Below are 18,421 nucleotides of genomic sequence, written 5' to 3'. Positions count from 1 at the left end.
TCCATCAGCCACCACCTTCCCCAAGACAAATCTAGAGGGGAGGGGGCCACTGATGAAGAGACTGAAAAGGTTTCTTCAGTTAGATTTAAGGCAACAAGTCAGAGCTGCAAGGAGTCCTTTATCCACCAGGGAAGCCTCCCACTGCTCCAGAGCTGGGCCGAGCGGGGATCCTGGGGGCCAGTTTTCTGAAGGCTGCCATTGATTTGTCACTGATGATAAGTGAGGCTGGGGTCGTTCCCACCATCGCCTGCAGAGGGGACGACTCTCCCACAACGCCCGGCAGGGGAGAGGGACGGCAAATGAGGAAACGTAGAACCCAATGGTCGAAAACCCCCGAATGACTCTTTTTCTCTAACGAGCAGCAACAAAAAGGAGCAACCGTGCTGAGACCAAGGCAGGGGACCAGAGGCAACAGTGCACAGGGGCAGCACGGTCGCTCATCAGTGGGCAAGCCTTCCCTGGGTGAGAAAGAGTAGGGGGAATTACTTTAGCCTCAGCCTCCAAAGGGCCTCACAGCGCCAACTCGGTCAAACAGTATTCCTTCAAAAACTCTCCAGCCGCTCCTTTGCCAATAGCTTTTAAACCTGCTCTATTTACATAGAGACACTCTTCTCTCAAGCACATGCTGCTGGAAACTCGTTCTTCTGCTTTTTGGGAGGGGAAATCTTTTCTCACAGTACTAAATAAATGAGAGAGGCTAATGAAGCACCATGTCTAAAAGGTGAATTCCCAAAGCAACAGGAGATCTTAAAGGAGCACCGGAGCTCCCCCAGGGAACATACAAATAGAGCAGCAGCTGCCTGGGCAAGACCAGATGCAGACGGGTGAACTGAAAGCAAGACAAAAGGTGGAGGGGGAGGAAAGCTGAAAGGAAAAAAGAAAGAAAAAAAAAAATCAGCAAAAGAAGTAACGATCCCTGGCCTTTCTGATGTAACTAGTTAGGAAAGACCATCAGAACTGGTTCAACTTGCATTATAAAATGTCTCTTTTGTGCTCCAAGATGATGAGGATGTTTAAGAGTAAATAGGACACCTTTCCTTCCCCCTTCCCTGCCCTCCGCAAAAGCCCTCAGCTAGCTTCTGCCCTGGCCAGGCTGAGCACACAGGCCTTGTAACACGCCTGAAGAGCAAGAAACACGTCTCCTGAGGAAAAAAGAGAGTCACGCCTGCAGCTTCCTTCCAGTTCAATCAGACTAGACCCAGCAATCCCGAGGATCTTATCTGGCAATACATAACCTCGGGACAGTTGTGCGCAGCTCCTAAAGCACCAGTTTATAATCCAGCACGCTAAAATAAATGAAATTTGCCAAGCTGTAAACTGTGACATTCAGCAATATTTTACCTCACATTCAGCCACTCAGAGGCACAGAGTGGATCACTAGGAGTAATTATTTCAAATATTCTAGTTATAATTTCTTGCTATAAAGGAGAGCATAGCCTCCATGGACCCTTAAGCTGTGGATGAGCACAATATCAGAACCTTAATAGATAAAATCCAGTCCAAAAACTTCATGAGTTTAAACATAAAAAAACCCAAAAAATCCACTCCACCCCAAACCTCATTCATATTTGGGAAATAGCCAGTAAGCAGTTAGCTCAAAACACAGGTTTAACATGCTTCTTGCCAGAAATATCACTCTGCAACCAAGCAGCCACATCCCAAACTAATCAAAGCTTTTGAACAGTCCTAAAGTGCAACCCAATTAAAGCCCATTCAAGACCTCTGCCTCCTAATGAGAGAGAAATAAACATCTCCCGAGCTTGAAGAACTAAGCATTTGGACCTTTGCCACTACTTTGGAACCTGGAAATAGGCTTATGTCCAGCAAGACTCCAACTTGCACACCTGAATAATTCCAATAGCTAGATGAGAAACAGGATTAACAAAGCCAGTTTCAGATTGATTCATCTCTAATAGTCCATTTTGGTGCATCTGTTGCCAAATGGAGGGAGGGGATTCTTTCGTGTCTAACAAAATGCAAACCCATGAGGAAACTTCACCCACAGCCAAGTCGCTTCTGTGGTCCTTTCCCTTTACTGTGCTGCCTGCTTTCATGAAAGTTTCATTCTCTGAGACTAGTTTTTTCGGGTGAGAAGATATGCACACATATTGAAATAACCATTGCTTCCCTACAATGCAGGCTGAACAGGCTTGCGGATTTTTCTCATGAGAAGAGTCTGTATTAACAATATTATTAAGAACTGCTTCTGATATTACTTCCTGGACCAAGTTCCAGGATCTGAAGTGCATATTTAAATAAAAGATTCCTCACAAAGGTCAGAAAACATTTAAGCATACATATCATTCAGCCCTGGAAGAAGAATTTTTGATACTGAAAAAGCTGTTTAAACTCTTCTGTCTCCTACATGCAGGCACACTGCTGTGTTTTTGCTAAAACCATGATCTCATGGCCAAAAACCATGAATAGACTGTGTGGTGTCTCCTGTCTTACAGATGCATTTACCGCGATGACTCAAGAGCAATTTTCCTTCTGTTATTCCACTGTACTTTGGGACTACCCAAAGGGTACGACAGACAAATCAAGTTGAATCAAGCTTTTGAGTCAATTTGTGGGCATTGCAAGACGTGGTATTATTCAGCCAAATACAGAGTGCTTCCTCTGATCAAAGAACAACCCAAGCCCATCAGTGCTATAAATGCTACCTAAAATGCCTGGATAACAGTAAAGAAGCAATAGAACACAAGGCTACTTGTCTAGTTACTTCTACTCATAGCAGAATTTTATCTCCAATAATTACAATCTACCTTGAGAAGCTCCTGTGAGTTTTTTTCAGTTGGACACAGACTTTTTTTCTGTCTTTCCACTTTTAACTGAAAGAGTTATATAGTAATCCTTTTCAGTGGTTGTGCAGTAAAATTACTTTTCTCAGTAAGAAAAAAAATATTTCTGTGGTGGGGAAAAAGGCCTTAATGTGCAGTTTGTATCTTGACTGAATTTGCTAAATTTTTCTGGTACCTTACACTGCCATTCCCTAACACTGTAAGAACATAACATTTATTCCTATGGATCATTCTCTAAGTAAGATCATCTGGTACATTTGGACCTTCAGCCAACAAACCTTGCTAAGCCAAGATCAGATCAACTGAAGTCACAGTACACCACTAAGCTACACACTATTATGGTCATGATGGCATTCATCTCAACTTCAGAGGCTGAGCTCAGTTAGATTTCCCATTTTCTGGTCTTTTACTCTGAGGTTGAATGTTGTCCATTAAGTCCAGATTCTGAGAAGTGGGCTTAGAGTTTCATTACCCTCCCTCCATTTTTTATTATACACTATCAATGTGGCATTACAAATAGCAACAGCATTCTGGAAAGCATTCCCATGTCCCTCCTTATAACTGCACGAACACTTGGCAAACTGAAATACATACAAGATGATTTAGGTATCAAGTCCTCAGAAGAGCATGACTGCTTTCCATGGGGAAATTATAATCTTCTGCCCTTCATGCTATAATCTAGTTTCTTGATTTCTTTGCCAGATATCCTTCCTAAACAAACCTTCTTCTGTGCACAAAAAGCAAAGGACAGGAAGCAGTCTTGATTTGACTACATGTAAGTGATAACACAACTCTCAGGTCCTCCAGAAACATACTGATATTTGCTCAAAACAGGAAAGAAGCTTCAAGACGGTGGTTTTATATACTCATCAGTAATAATACCGTGAAGAGCTCCCTAGCCCTCCTTCCCCTACTCTCAGTTCCATGACCCCCATAAGCTGGAACAGCTTCATGCAGTCTGGTAAATAACAGATGAGCAAAAGTGGTCCAATGAGTGACGAACTTCAAAAAGATGAAAACTCGAACGATCTTCCAGCTCCTCCTCACTCAGTCCAGTTTGATTCCTTCTTTTGCTTCACTGCCTCCAGAAGCATGGCCTTAGAGCCAAACTGACAGAAGCAGTTGGGGTCATTTCCTGTTTAAGGCTCTACAGATGTATTTACTCCAGTGGCTCACAAGTTATTTTCTTCTTACAGTCTGTTTATCAAGTGTTCATACATTTAGAAGTAGGATAGGCATGCTACTCTGCTGAAAATTCTTACAAAAAGGAATAAACACAGCGAATTACATCATTTTATACTTAAGTACAATAAATGTTTAAAAAACGTAACATTCTAATCTGGGAAAAAGCCACTGTCTTCACTGTGCAGAAAAAAAAACAGCTCTTAAGCAACCAGTCACCATGGTACAGTTCTTTACCCTCATAAGAAAAAAGTCCGTAGACTCCAAAGTAAAGTTGCCAACTACCCCTAGAGAGGGAAAAAAAAAGAAAAAAGACCTAACTATTAGCACACCTGGCCCTACAACCATAGGTAACCTTTATGTCACAGCCTGCAAAGATGACACTCCCAAGTTAAGTTCTGTACAGCTGATCTCCAAAGGTTATGGGGAAAAATACTTAAGCCATTGGGTAAATGCAGCCACTGGAGCCAATTATGTATTCACAGAATTCTACCCAGCAATCTAGCTTGCTGCTACAAAGCAGCAAAAAGGAACATTCAAAAATTACTATTTAAAGCTTGCCACAGCTAAACTATCCCAAGTCAGGAATCCAGGGTTTAACACTTGGATTCCTAACCAAGTCCAAGTTATGTTTCTGTTCTCGAATTTCTTGACCTTTGTGATTACGTGGTTAAATACCCATCTGTGATCCATCCTAAGACCTATTACAGTCAGGATAGGGGAAAGGGTCTAAGAGTCATAGAGGCAGAACAGGTCTTTGCAACCTTGGTTTAGATATGATGCCCCTCATTAGACTAATGCCAACCGTTTATTGAATATGCTGGCAGACAACAGGAACATGCACTGTCTAGGACAAAAAGAGCAACTAAATCCTCTTAGAAGGACATTACATCTGAGAAGAATTTTCACTTCGCCAGTACCAGATCAGAGACACAACAAACGTGTCTAATTGTGATAATGTTGCATGCAGTGTATCAGAGGAGGGAAAAAGAACACAGAAAGACAGCTTCAACAGAAAGATATTTCCAGGATGGAGAAGACAGGACAAGAAGCATCAACACACAGAGTAAAAGGCAAAGCATAAGCGGAGCCTCTATTTACTTTGTTAATCAGTATTTCACTGTGGGTTTTTGTTCTCATTATTTGATACATCTGTCAATTTATTACATGCAGAAATTATTAATTCTTTAGAGCAGGGGTCATCCTTATTGTACAGATATGCTGCATGTAACACCATGAAGGCTCTGATTTCCATCAGAGTGAATCTTTACGTGATCCAATTGACAATTCATGTGTAAGATTCAGCCTATGTAAATCTTCCCCTTCAGCCTGCCACATATTCATTCAGGGAGAACAGGAATGGTCGTTTAGGCAGCTTATGTTTTCCCACAGCTAGCTCTGTCTTCCTTTGACTAACCAGACACTCAGCATCAGCACTGCCATTTCTGCATCAACTCGGATGGAAAGTGGGATTGTGCCTCCTTTTGTGTGCATGCCCAGGCCAAGCTTGTCAAACCACAATATCATACTGCATCAGCAGAGAGTGGTGGGGAGAGCAAGCAAAACTCTGATCCAGATTCTGCAAAAAAGGGTCAAAAAGCAACCCTCTACTAGACATCAGTCATTTAAAAGGCAAGATTAAGGAAGAAAAGTCAAGGCACTAACAAGGGGATAAAGCCTTTTGTATTTAGAATGACCATTTCTCTGGCAACAACTCACAACATAAGTCTGTGCTAGGCGAACTAAAACAAGGTCTTTGCTTCCAACCTTAATGAATAGACGTTTCCACCACAAAAGGCATCACCAATTAATGTACTGCACCAATCACAACATCTGTAAGTTGATCTTTCACCACACCTGGACACTCGTGCAGCACTAAGACTGTCATACAAGTATAATACAATAAAGAGATCTATGCTTACATAAGCCACAGAAATTGAATCTTGAACCTGAATCCTCACCTTCCCTTGTTTCTAGGGAAAATCTTTCCAAATTACTGTGAAGGCAAAAAAAGAAGCAGCAAGCCAGTGCCAAAAAATTGGTTAGTCTTGCCTCCCTCCATCCTTCCATCAGGTCTATATTGATGAGCTCACTGAAGAGCAATTCGCTCCAGCTTGCCAATACCACACAACCTGTGGTTTCACCATTTTGCAGACCAGTTCTGTGAGCAGATCAACAAGCTGAACTGATTCATCCAGCAGACATCCACACAGACCTATCAAAGGGACAAGGGGGTGAGACTGCCCTTGTGGGGCAACCCACAGTTGCACTAGACTAGGCATAACAAGAAACCACACCCCTGGGCCAAGCAAGCCTAACGGCTGGAGGCCAAGCCACATACACTGCGGGCAGAGAAGAACAATCCTCAGCAGTGACAACATCCTAGCATCCTCACCAAAAAAATTTCTCTCAGAGATATCAAGTTTACTGAAATCTCTGAAAGGAAAAGGCAGCAGGAACAAAAATTTCTAAACCCTACTCAGTAATATGCCCTTGTAAATCCTTGGGAGTTGCATTCCTAATGCCACCTGGAACAAGTGACTGTGTCTCAGGCAAGCCACATCTCTACTGTCCAGCCCATTGTTTAATCATTCTAAGCAGTGTGTATAATTTACAAAGTTTAAACAGGAGAAGAAGACTAAACTGAGAGAGGTGAAAGAACAGAGGATAGGAAAACTGATCCATAAAAGTCATCTCTTCTAGTGTTCATGCAAGAGACATGGATCTGCAGGAAGGCAAGTGGGTGATAATTAGGGACAGTTGGAACATTGTTTATTTCCTACTAGCAAAGACAGCAATTCAGGCGTCCTAGGATAAATCAAATTTCTTAACCAGATGGAAGGCATTTCATTTTCAAACATCATCTATACAACGGACCACAGAAAGAAAGGTGCCAATTCACAAGAGCAACAAGAAAACAAAATTACTAGAGATTTTAGAGACGAGTTCTCATCAAAATCTGCACTTACAAAGAGCCTCATGTTACATCAGAACTCACACCACATCCCACCACAGTCAATTCAGAGACACTTTTATTGGCAAAACAAGCTCTGCAAGTGTTATCCACATGTAAAAGACAGCACGCTTGAGTTTCTCCCAGAAGTGGATTCAACATATGAAGTGCCTGCCTGCACAGAGATTTTAAACAGAGGGATGCATGGCATGGAGTCCAAAGATAGAAATGAAAATGTTCCAAGGTCTAACATTTTATTTCTAGTAAGGTGTTTCCTTGCTCTATTATATTTTATATTTTACTCATAGGATTAAAAGATTTTCTTCTCAGTCTCTCTTTTTATTTCTCATTCCCAGGTATTTATTGTTTGATTTATGGTATTCTCCCTGTATCTAACTTGTAAGCCAAGTTGCACACACCAGTTCAGTATTTGGTAAGAGTCTGACCTGATTTTGTACATTTCATTGGTACTATCTGCCAGCATAATAACTTTGTGGAATAACTTGTGGCAGCCTAGCTGGCTAGCAGGTTCAGAGTTCTTTTTTTTTTTTGTTACAGAAACTAGCATTCTGGTTTAGATTCTGAATAGTTTCTCAGGTGAATTTTGGATTAAGTTATTTGCTTCATTAGCCTCAAAAGGAGCTTCAAACCCCAGAAACAATGTTTTCATAGGAATGGACAGTGTTTTCATTTGGTTTCAGCCTATGATTCTCTAGTACTTTTAGGTGGAGACAACTTTTGCTGCTTTGGCCGAGATTGCATAAAAAGACTTGGTTTTGGTGCTGCTAAGATCAGCAACAGAAATCCTTCCACCCTACTCTGTAGCAACTGTGACATAGATTTCATAGGTTTAGTAATATCATGTCTTTGCATATCTGAAAATAAAAAAGTTAACTTCCCTTTAGTTACATACAGAGCTCTGGAGTTCATTCTTACGGGAATCAAATATTTAATTTGTTCTTGATTAGTATAGGAGGAAAATCTTGTATTCAGTTCTGATGGTTTGAGTAGTTGAAACTTTGTCTTCCTTTGCTAGGGCCACTACATAGCCAGCACAGAGACTCAAGAATGCAAGGGTCCCTGAGGCTGATTAGTGCGGGGCTGTAGAGGGACCATGCTGCCTTCCCACCTTAGGTCAGTCCCATCCTGCAACAGATCATGTACTCCTTATGGAGTTACTGTCATTTCCCTCCTATGAGCCATTCATCTTCTGCTTGTCTCAAAAGGGCACAGAGCCATAAAGCACATACCTTAAAGACTTTGGTATGCAGCCCGCAAGGTCAAAAAAGCTGGCTCCCTAGGCATACCTGGTCTTCTGTGGTATAACTCTGATGGCCTTCTTTCCTCACATCATCTCATTAGGCAGTTTTAGCACTGCCTCCACATCTAAGTTGTTATTATATTGTTCAAGAAAAAGTCCCCCAAAACCCCAGATAATACTCCATGCCTTTCCCAGATTAACCTGCAGGACCAATGCACTGCTGTATATTAGCTAGCAAATGTAGGTGTTTTGGCAGCTGTCCCAGTCACTTAATCGGAAGCCTGAGCTCAGAGGCTGTTTCGCCTGAGTGGGTAAGTCAAGATGTACATACCAAAGATGTCATTTCCCTCCCTTCCTTGCTCGAAGGCTTCTGTCTGAGTACTGTTTATTTTTATCTTACAACTGATGGATTGTATATAGGTTTAATTTGCCCTGTATCTACTATTAATTCTCTATGGTAACTGTGTTAGATTTCACCTCGTGTACCTGATTAAGCTAAAGAGGGTTTTTTTTGCCAAGCATTTAAAGTACACAAGCGTCTGCTACCCCTCTTCCTTGCCAGTCTGTTCTAAAGCATCTGCAGCACAAAAATTGCTCATAGGTCACTTCTCAAAAAATAATCATCTGAGTTCCTCTTATTCCTCTAGCATACATACCATTATCAAGTTTGCTTTTCCAGCAGAACCAACCAAGAAAAAGTTACTACAGATATCACAGGAATTAACCTTTTTTTTTTTTTAGACATTCCTTCCTATCTTAAAAGTCTGTTCCCAGACTTCTGAAGACTTATGGGTGAAGAACTAACCATAACAAGGCAAGAAAGGAAGTACCAAAACTGACTGGAAAACTTAACCTAAGTAATTGGCTTATTTTGTTCTAGTCTGGACTTTGCACTAAGAGCAACAGAAGATTTCAACTCCTCATCTTCCAGTTCACAGAAAGCAGGTCACAAAAAAGAGAAAACTCAGAGAAACAACAGGCTCCTCCTGTTAGTGAATAAGCTGCTTCAAGCCAAGGAAGTTTGTAGTGGAAGGTTGCATAAGTCAGGGATCACCAGCATTGTTCTTACGTGAGTAGAAATTACTCAACATAACTGCTAAAGATACGAAGATGACAAAGCTGCCCTTCTAGTAGAGTTGAGGCCCAGGCAGGTGATCCACCTGCTTCACAGATAAAAGAATCTTATGTCTGGAAAAAAACCCAACAAAAACAAACAACAAAAGAACCCCAAATAAACAACTAATGCCCAAAAAGCCTAAAGGTCTTCTGTTGTTTAAGGTAATGATGACTTCAGGTCTGAATTCTTCCTTGCACTCAAAAATGCAACTAACAAAGGCCTACAGACAGAATTGATTCATGAGCAGTGACAGTTCAAACTGAAACATATGAGGTTACCACCCTTGTGGTGGAGATAACCATGAAGGAATCAGCTGTTCATGAGTCAATACCCTCCTGCAGCTGCCGTTCACTGGATCAGGGAAGAAGTCAGATCCAGAGGCAGTCTTCCCTAAGATAGCAAAGGGCCGTAACCACACTAACCAGACAAATCAGTCCTTCTCTGTTTCCAAGTCAATGCTCAAGAAAAATCCCTTCGCAACTTCAACTCTGCATGGATACAGCTCTCAGTTCAACCTGCTCTTTCCTTGTATTAAATTTAGATCTGTTTGCAGGGCAATGACTACTGCTCTTGTCAGGAGACCCGACCCAGTCTCCCACCTACTTCCACATCATGCTTTCTAAGCTTCAGACACTGAATACTTCTACTTGAGATCCATGACAAAAATGCAGATAGCCCACTAGCAGTCCTAGTTATCAATGACTATTCTCTCCTGCTTCTTAGATACTAAAGCCTCTAGAATGGCAGCCTCCAGTCTTTCTCCTCTTTCCCATGTCACAAACTCTCCAGTTTTCTCTCACAGGTAGACTCATTATGTTTTTCCTCATGCTAATAGTTACTATGCTGATCAAGGCCCTTTTATAAAGGCAGCACAAATTAGTGGCATGTCCTTCAGCCATAAGAAACTCAATTCAGGCTTTTCAAGAGTAGCAGGCTTCAAAAATCACAGCGAGAAGAACACAATCTCTGAGGCCTCAAAAACCTCACTTCTTCAATTTGTCAAGCTTGAAGAAGTGGCAAAGTCTGAATAACAAAGAAAGGACGTCAGTAAATTTAGCTTTCTCTTAACAAATGCAATTTTAATTCAGAGAATTAGCCCACCTCCTGGTTCATTCTCAGAAGCTCGGAAAAGAACCAGGAAATTACAACCCTAAGACTTCTCTTTTTTTTCCCCCTGACCTCACAGTTGCAAAGAAAGGATTTGACTATTCAGCAGTTATGGAAATTCAGAACTAAACTTGGGTGGGAGCACAAAGAAAAAAAATGAAGGTGTGTCTTTATTTTATTCTAATCCTAGATCCCATGAGACAGTTCTGATACAGTGAATGGCTGCACCTTAAGCAAGAACCTGTCCCAGACACTACCAGCTGTCACCAAGTCAAATGAACTGACAGAGCTGGAGATTCAGGCTAAAGGAGCAGAGTATGTATTTCCCTCTAAACCTGCTTCTTAAGAGCCTTTCAGAGAAGGAGGACAAGAATATCACCTGTCTGTGTTTTATGTTTTAACAGTTCACACTAGTGACTCACTGTTTCACACTTTATGCCTTTATCCAGGCAATCATCTCCAACGTCCCAGCTCCTCTCTTGAGTTCTGGCCTCCCATTTCATACGCTTTTTCAGAGCGTATTGTCCTCCAAAATATCCTCCTGGACATCCCACTCAGAAATCCTTCCGGCTGTAAGTGCTCCTAAGGCTGACAGGTCCCATATTCCACAACTGCATATAGCTTCATCACCACCTCTATCTCATGGGCTCACCATCTCAACGTTATGCTAATATCAGTCTCCCTTTTCCACCTCTGCCCTCATTGCTAAATTCCTGATATTTCATAAAATCACCCCATTAGGTCAGGGACTCTACTGTGGGTCCCTAATAAGTTAAGTGTTTCCCTGCCTCAGCAGGGAAATTCTGCTCAGTTCTCATCTTCACTTTCAAAATTTCCATCTTTTATGCTACCTAATTAACAACTCTTTCTGCCATCAGATCCTATATAATTACTCCCTCTGGATTTCCTTACACGACTCTTTTGTTCCTTTGCCAGCTCAAGTCCTTGGCTCTCATTTCCAAAATGCCTATCTTTGCTTCTGTTAATACCTGTACTCCTATACACCTTCTTCTCATGGTTTACACTACTTTTGCATCTGCTTCCTCATCCTTATTTACACAGTTACCAGCTTTCGGTAGTCTTTGATGCCAACTCCTACCCAAAACTCCTCTCTATCTTTGTTCTAAGAAGTGATTGGAATGAAAAACTTTAGAAGCTTTTCCCATTAAAACAAAGATAAAGGAAATTTGATTAGAAAGCTATGCCATTTTAATATTGACCTTATCTATTCCAGTAGAATTATCACATCCCTGATACTTATCAGATGTCAGAGGTCCAATTTAGACTATAAACCTTTTGGGGCAAATGTAGCCTCCTCCTCCATGTAACAAAGAGCCACAGCACTTAAACCAATCCTTAAGGTAAGAAAAACATCTCGGAAAGTCAAAGAACTTGCTTTTGCCAAGAGTAGCACCACTCCACGTACTGTGACTTGGAAATGACCAGAGAAGTTAAAAGTCCTCACTCTTTGAAACTTCTAAATGCAAGAATAGGGTTCCCCTCAACAGAAATAATGTCTGACCATGCCTGAGAAGAGAGGAACTGAGTACAGAATGAACTAAAAAAGTTTTTCCATGGTATCTCTAGCCCCTTCCTGCCTCAAGTCTACAAAGCCATCACTTATCCACTTCAAAACAGCAGGAGAGTCACTTCTTTTTTCCTTCTCTCTCCAGAAGGAGCACAGCAGAAACAAACCTTGAGTGATAAATTATGCACCACTTTTGTGTGGCTGCCTCTTGGCCAGACGGGAAATTTTTCTCCCAAAGCCTTTTGTTTCCAGCTTTGATCCTAGTGTTGGATCCGCTCTGTTCAGCTTTCCCTCAGCATGGAGGTGAAGGGAAAGCTGACACAGGCCAAGTTCAGGCTTACTGCAAGTCACAGTCAGATCTTCCATTAGCCTTCTCCCCTCCCCCTTCCCAACTGGAACTCTCCTTGAGTTTGAAAAGATCCTATTAAACATTTTTCAGAGGGCCTACAGAGGATACATTATTTTGATGGATGCTGGGACTAAAGGAGGAGGATTTCTAAGTACAGTGAAATAATGGAGTTTGTTCTAATGGGTTTAAGAGATGCCCGGGGGCACCAAGTAAGTTCCTTCTCTGCAAATCAAAAACACAGAAGACCAGAAAATGGAGCCGAACAACTAAACGCCAGGAAGCAGGGAAATCGGGCTCTATTTAACTGCTGCTCTTGGTTACAGCCAACTTCGGGCTGCTTGGAAAAACAGCACACACACACATCACTGGCACAAACTTAACAGGAGAAAACAAAGAGACAACAGGGGTCAAACCGGGGGTGGCAATAGGAGAAGGATGCAAGGCTGGGTCCCCACCCCCTACCAGAGAGTCGGATCAATTATCCTTGAATACTAACAAGATTTCCGATTAAAGAACTGCTGCTATGCAATAGAAATAGAAAGCTGCAGCAGCTGGGAGGGGCTGTTAGGCAGTAACAAAGAGACACAGAAGACTATGCCCTGCTAGGGCATGCTGAGGAAGTCACTATGCTGATAGCCAGGAGAGTAAAACTTCACCTTGACACTACAGAATACAGGGTCTGTTTTCAGGCAAGTATGTTCTCTACTGGAAGCTTTGCTGGACAACAGTTCTTAACACAACCTCATCACTGTGGTACAGGGAAATGAATCCTATAGTACCCCTTCCAGGGGAAAAATCTGGTACTTTTTACCTCTGAGTATTGCAACACCAGAAAATTGCAATCAACATAAAACAGCTTGAGAAACAAGTCTCCACTGTCTTTGGTCATACAGTTTTTGACAACAACGCAGTTGGCAGTATAAGCATTGAATACACACGTACATTACTGTCTGATAACCTTAATGGTGTGTGACTTGATGACTGGTGGCTAATACCAGAAGAACCTAATCACCTAAGAACATCATGACAGACAAAGCTTCTGTTACTACTTTTCACAACCCACAGGTGTACTAATATGAAGCATTTTGCTATAAGCATGTATCTCATACCATCAGAATTGGGCTCATGACTGTTCAATCCTCTTTTTTATTTTTCTTCTATTTTAAATAACAAACACAGTTCCCTGATATGAGGAGTTTCAGTCCTCCACAATTTAGCAATGCAAAAGTCAACAACTATCAGCTCCGTTTAATGTTAATACAGTCTTTATGAAAACTTATTTTCCTGCCCTCACATAGTGAGTCTTCTTTCATCTAGGCTCACAGCAGCCAAGGAGATCTGCTTCTCACAGTAACACTGATTCCCTCAGACTAAATATACAGGATGGAATGCTTCAGCATTTAACAAACAGTTCTGCATAACAGAGGCAAAAAAACATGCCAGGAAAGCTGAAAAACCTGAACACGAATTCACCCACAACATGAGGGCAGTCAAATGCTCACAGGTAAGAATTCCAGAGTGACCAGGTATATAGCATGAATAAACCACAAGCCTACAGAATCACAAACCCCTGAATTCATATAGTTACTACCTTTAGTACAGGGAAATTAAAATCTAGAGGGAATGTAGAGATAAGAAAGAATATATTCAAGAAGAATTACAGTGCCCAGTCTTCACCCAGTAGAGACAAAAATTCCCATAAAAGAGTAAAACCTAACAAAACAGCCATAGCAAAGAACCACTGGCACTAGAGACACAAAAGCAAGAGCCTAACCATCAAGGACAATAGATTCATAAAGGAAAATTACAATTAGTGTTTTCTGGCACTTGTGTGAAACACACACAGCCACTAAATACAGTACGCCAATTAATGGAGGGGGTTTGTTGTACGCCAGAGCTCCAGCTCTGGATGTTTTATCAGACAAAGTCAATCATCTTAAAGACGGTCAGTTTAAGTGTGCATATATATATATATATTTATATCATCTTATTACGTAAACCCCTCCAAGATAACCTCACAAATAGCTAAGCTGGAAATAACAGAGGACTAGAGAAATTACATATCCACTTCTCTTGTACATTTCTTTTAACAACACATTACTTACCAATTCACCCTTTCCAACAGAGGGTCAGTAAAACTTCTGTGGTTTTATGAATCTTTTGATCATCAGCAAGAGAAACAGAATTATTATTAAAAAGAGAAATAGCCACAAGTCACAGGCAGCAGAGGAATACAATGAACGTGTAAGATGTGCTTACTTTACAAACGTATTTTTAAAACCTTGACTGGTTTTTAAGATAATATCTCTTTATCAGCTTTTTTAAGTGTTATGAAGCATATATTCTATTGTGTTCAATGTTAAGTTGCATTCTATGGCAAATGGAGTTGGCCTTGGGCAAGACAATTTCTACTTCACTTCCCACATTTACAAAACAAGGATAATATTTGCCTATTTCACAAGAGTGCAGGAAGAGTCAAGAGCATTATCAGACTAAAGATCATTCTCATAGAATTAATGTTATAACTATTTTTTAATGTTAATTTCACCAGTCTGGAGAACTACAGGTTTTTAGGAGTAAAAACAAAATGCAAATCACTTTAACTTCTTTTTCTAGTTCACATACAGCAAGTACTGCCTTCTGGTTTGAACTACAGACAAGTGGATAATGTTTATATCCAATCGCTTTTTCTTCTGTAACTTCAATGAACCCAATGTAGTGCAACAGCTCCAAGTTTTCTGAAATCCCATTTTGTGGCCCACAGGAACAGAATATGCCTCTTCAAGGTCCACGAGACACACTGGAAATGCAAGCACTTCATGTAACTAAGAACCTATTAATTTTCTTTCTGCATACACTCACACTCCCATGATACAAGAAGGGATTCTCTATTGCACAAAACAGTGTTAAAGCACACAACTGAAAGCTTTTGGAAAGAGAATATAAAAGAAAATTGCTTATATACACTATTAACTTCATACTGGAATATTTGTGCTGTATGCTTTTCTACCACGTTTTAGTAAAAAAACCAACAAAAACAAACCCCCACTGTATGTCAGCATTCTGCAGCACCTTACTCTTCATTTTAGAAGTGTAAGGATGTTACTCAGTGCCATCAGCACTTCAAAAAAAAGAAACAATCAAGACAATTCAGGATGATCATGAGATCTGTGAGTATCATCCAACCTGACCATCAGTAAACCCTGGCGCTCTCAGCACACCCAGGAAGTAGAACATGATCAGCTCCAAGCTGACAATAAGAAAATGGGTGTTTTGCACTTGGTTGAGAGTGGAAGAACCAACAGCAATGCCAAGCACATGTAATTGAGATTGTAGTTCCCACTGCAAACTACACTTCTACAAAGGTATTGCTTTCAGGCTTGTGACTCTAAAATGTAGTCAAGATGTTTGGGAAGTGAAGTTCTGATATTAACAATTTATTTTGCTGGCAGAGCTCCAGGAGCCAGAACAGCAAACACATTACCCAGACAGGTTCTGTGACATTCTGTAGTTATACTAACACAGACCATCTTAGCATGAGGTCCTTCTGCACACCATCCACCAGCAGTGCGTGCCATTAGCTTTAAATTCTCTATGTATGTCCATTTTCGCCTGTAATGCACTCTTCCAAGAGCTCTTCCAAGGATACTTGCAGACCTCTTTCGATGGTTTTGGTTTGGTTTTTTTTTTTGGCACAGACTTCTCCAGTTTTAACTGCCACTATCCACAACATGAGAGTCAAAGGTCAATCTTGCAGACTTGTACGCTTTCGCTCCTGTACTGAGGCAGAGTACAGGTGCTTCTAACAATTTACCTGTTTGGCATCATGAGTTCTGTTGCTGTGGATGCTTTATGACAGTTAAGCTGTACACTGTCCTGGAGGTACTTCTAAAGGACAATGTTGAAAAATTTCTAGCTAAGGGAAGGACCACCGACTCATCACAAATTTTGGCATTTTGTCTGCCACCTCTATCCTGACACCTCCTCATGTTTTTCCTTGCTTCAAACAGGAAAAAGATTGCTTAGGAATTGTGTCCTTATTGCAAAACATATCTTTCCATGGAGGAAAGAGGATATTTACTTCTGGAAGTAGTTGGCATGCCCAGTCATAAACTCCCATTTATGTGACAAGAGGATACATGAAAGTGCACACTGATGGGAAAACTACTCAAAAGAGAGAGAGAGACTGCCATAAAAAAGCATCCTAGAGACATCAAGGCACAACCACCTACTAGGAAACCTGCATTTTACAATCAGACATGTCCCACATGGCTGTTAACAACCCAGACACATTAACTAGGAGCACCTGGGTAACAGCCAAAATAAAACACATCCAGATCTGCACCTAAACTAAGATCTATGGTTTAGATCCTTCTCCCTCCTAGATGTCAGGTGAGTATCTGTGTGGCATTTGGGAACTTAAGAGTACTTCTGGCTTCTAAAAAGCAGACTTTCTGATACACAGAACTATGGCCCTCTCTAGTCAGTCTTTCCAAGCTGGCTGAGCACATTCTTCAAAGCTGCCTGCAATTAGGTTTCTTGTTAGAGGAGAAGTAATATTACTTGAAACCCAAACTCTCTCTGATTGTGCCCCAGGGGCAATACTTGTAGAATGATGGAGGTCAGCAGCACTACTGCAAATGCTTCCTGTAATTTCAGAGTAGCACAGGAGAAAACGGATGGGTGAAATTATACAGCAGCTGCCAAAGGAGTTAAGGGAGAGAAATGAGGTACGTATCTCCTCTCCACACCCCTCCCCCAAAAGTCTTCTAACTTTTTATAAACAATTCCGCGAAGCGTTTAGATGTTTTCTTCTCCACTGGGTGCACTTGTAAAATAGAGCTCCACCGTACAACACGAAGAAACAGCAGATGCTTTTCAGTTAATGGAGCAACCACAAAGATAAAGTTTCCATGGGCGAGACTTGATGGAACTACCTCCCGGCTCGCTAAGAGCGCAGCGAAGCCCTCCCCTCGCCACTACTTTTGGTACCGCTCCTGCCCCAGCCCCGCTCTGCCAGGGCGCTGAGGGAGGATTCCCAGTCCCGCCGAGGCGAGGCAGGTAGCCTGGGGCGCCACCGCAGAGCCGGGCTGTACCTTTAAGGGGCCCGTCGCGGCGGGTGCGCGGCTGCATTCCTACTCCGGAGCGGCGGCTGTCCCGACACGCCGGGCACGGCAGCCTCCGAGGCAACCTGCGCGCCCGCCCCGGCTCGGCCCGCCGCTCGCACCGCGGGAACAAAGCCCGCGCCCGCCGCCAAACTTCCGCGGGGGGCAGCGGCCGCGTGGGCTCTGCGGACTCTCGCTGGGGAGAGAGTCCGCCGGCCAGGGCAGCGCCGCTCCGGGACCCGCGCTCTGGCCTGCCAGGAGACCCCGCCGGCTCCGGCCCGCCGCGCCGGGGCACGGGCAAGGCGAGAGCGCCGCGTCCGGGCGCGGGACGGGGCGCGGACAAAGCGCGGCGGCGGGGCAGGGCAGGGCAGGGCTCCCCGCCCGGCGGCGCGGGCAGGTGAGCGGCTCGGCCGGGCGGGGATCCCCGCCACCGAGCCCGGGACGGCAGCTGGGCCCCCCGCGCCGCCGCGGGGCAGAGGGTGCCGCGGCAGCCGCTTACCTCTGCAGCGTAGCAGCGCTCCCAGCAGCACCAGCAGGAGCTGCGGAGGCGCGGGCAGGAGACAACCCCCGCCACGCCGCCTCATGGTGGCAGCGCCCCGGCCCCGCGCCTGGGCCGCCCGCAGCGACGTCGCGAGCTCCTCCTGCGCGGAGCACCCGGCACGACCACCCCTCACTCCCTCCGCAGCTGCGGCAACACCGGGACCAGGGGCTCGTTCCCCGCTCCGCCCGGCCGAGGCCCGGCCCCGGAGGAGGAGCCCCGCTGGGGCAGCCCCCGCCCCGCTCCCCCCAGCGCCGAGGCACTTCGCAAACTTTCGGCGCGGCAAAGGCGATCCCGGGGCTGCGGCTCTGCAGCGAGACACACACCTCCCTTCGCCACCCCCTAGAGCTGCCGCCGGCAACTGCTGCGAGACCTTTAGGCTCTCCCAGCGCCCCCGGACCCGCTCCACCCTTGCCGACGGCGGGGAAGCCCTTACTAAAGCGGCCCTGCTGCTCGAGACTGTCGGTGCCGGCTCTCCCT

The 18,421-nt window shown here is 43.5% G+C and overlaps 1 protein-coding gene across 3 annotated transcripts in view; it reads right to left on the bottom strand.

The window, feature by feature from the left end:
• Positions 1 to 18,133, bottom strand: part of LRP4 (LDL receptor related protein 4) — an 81,888-nt gene extending 63,755 nt beyond the window's left edge. For all 3 annotated transcript variants that reach the window (XM_064657932.1, XM_064657933.1, XM_064657934.1), the window contains exon 1: positions 17,903 to 18,133. In XM_064657932.1, the coding sequence (XP_064514002.1) occupies positions 17,903 to 17,987 (85 nt within the window). In that variant the 5' untranslated portion in view covers positions 17,988 to 18,133. The remainder of the gene's footprint in view (positions 1 to 17,902) is intronic.
• Positions 18,134 to 18,421: the final 288 nt, after the last annotated feature.

This window comes from Pseudopipra pipra, chromosome 6, assembly GCF_036250125.1.
Source record: "Pseudopipra pipra isolate bDixPip1 chromosome 6, bDixPip1.hap1, whole genome shotgun sequence".
Lineage (NCBI taxonomy): Eukaryota > Metazoa > Chordata > Aves > Passeriformes > Pipridae > Pseudopipra > Pseudopipra pipra.
Note: the sequence above shows the minus strand (reverse complement) of the source record. Positions and strands in the feature narration are given on the sequence as shown.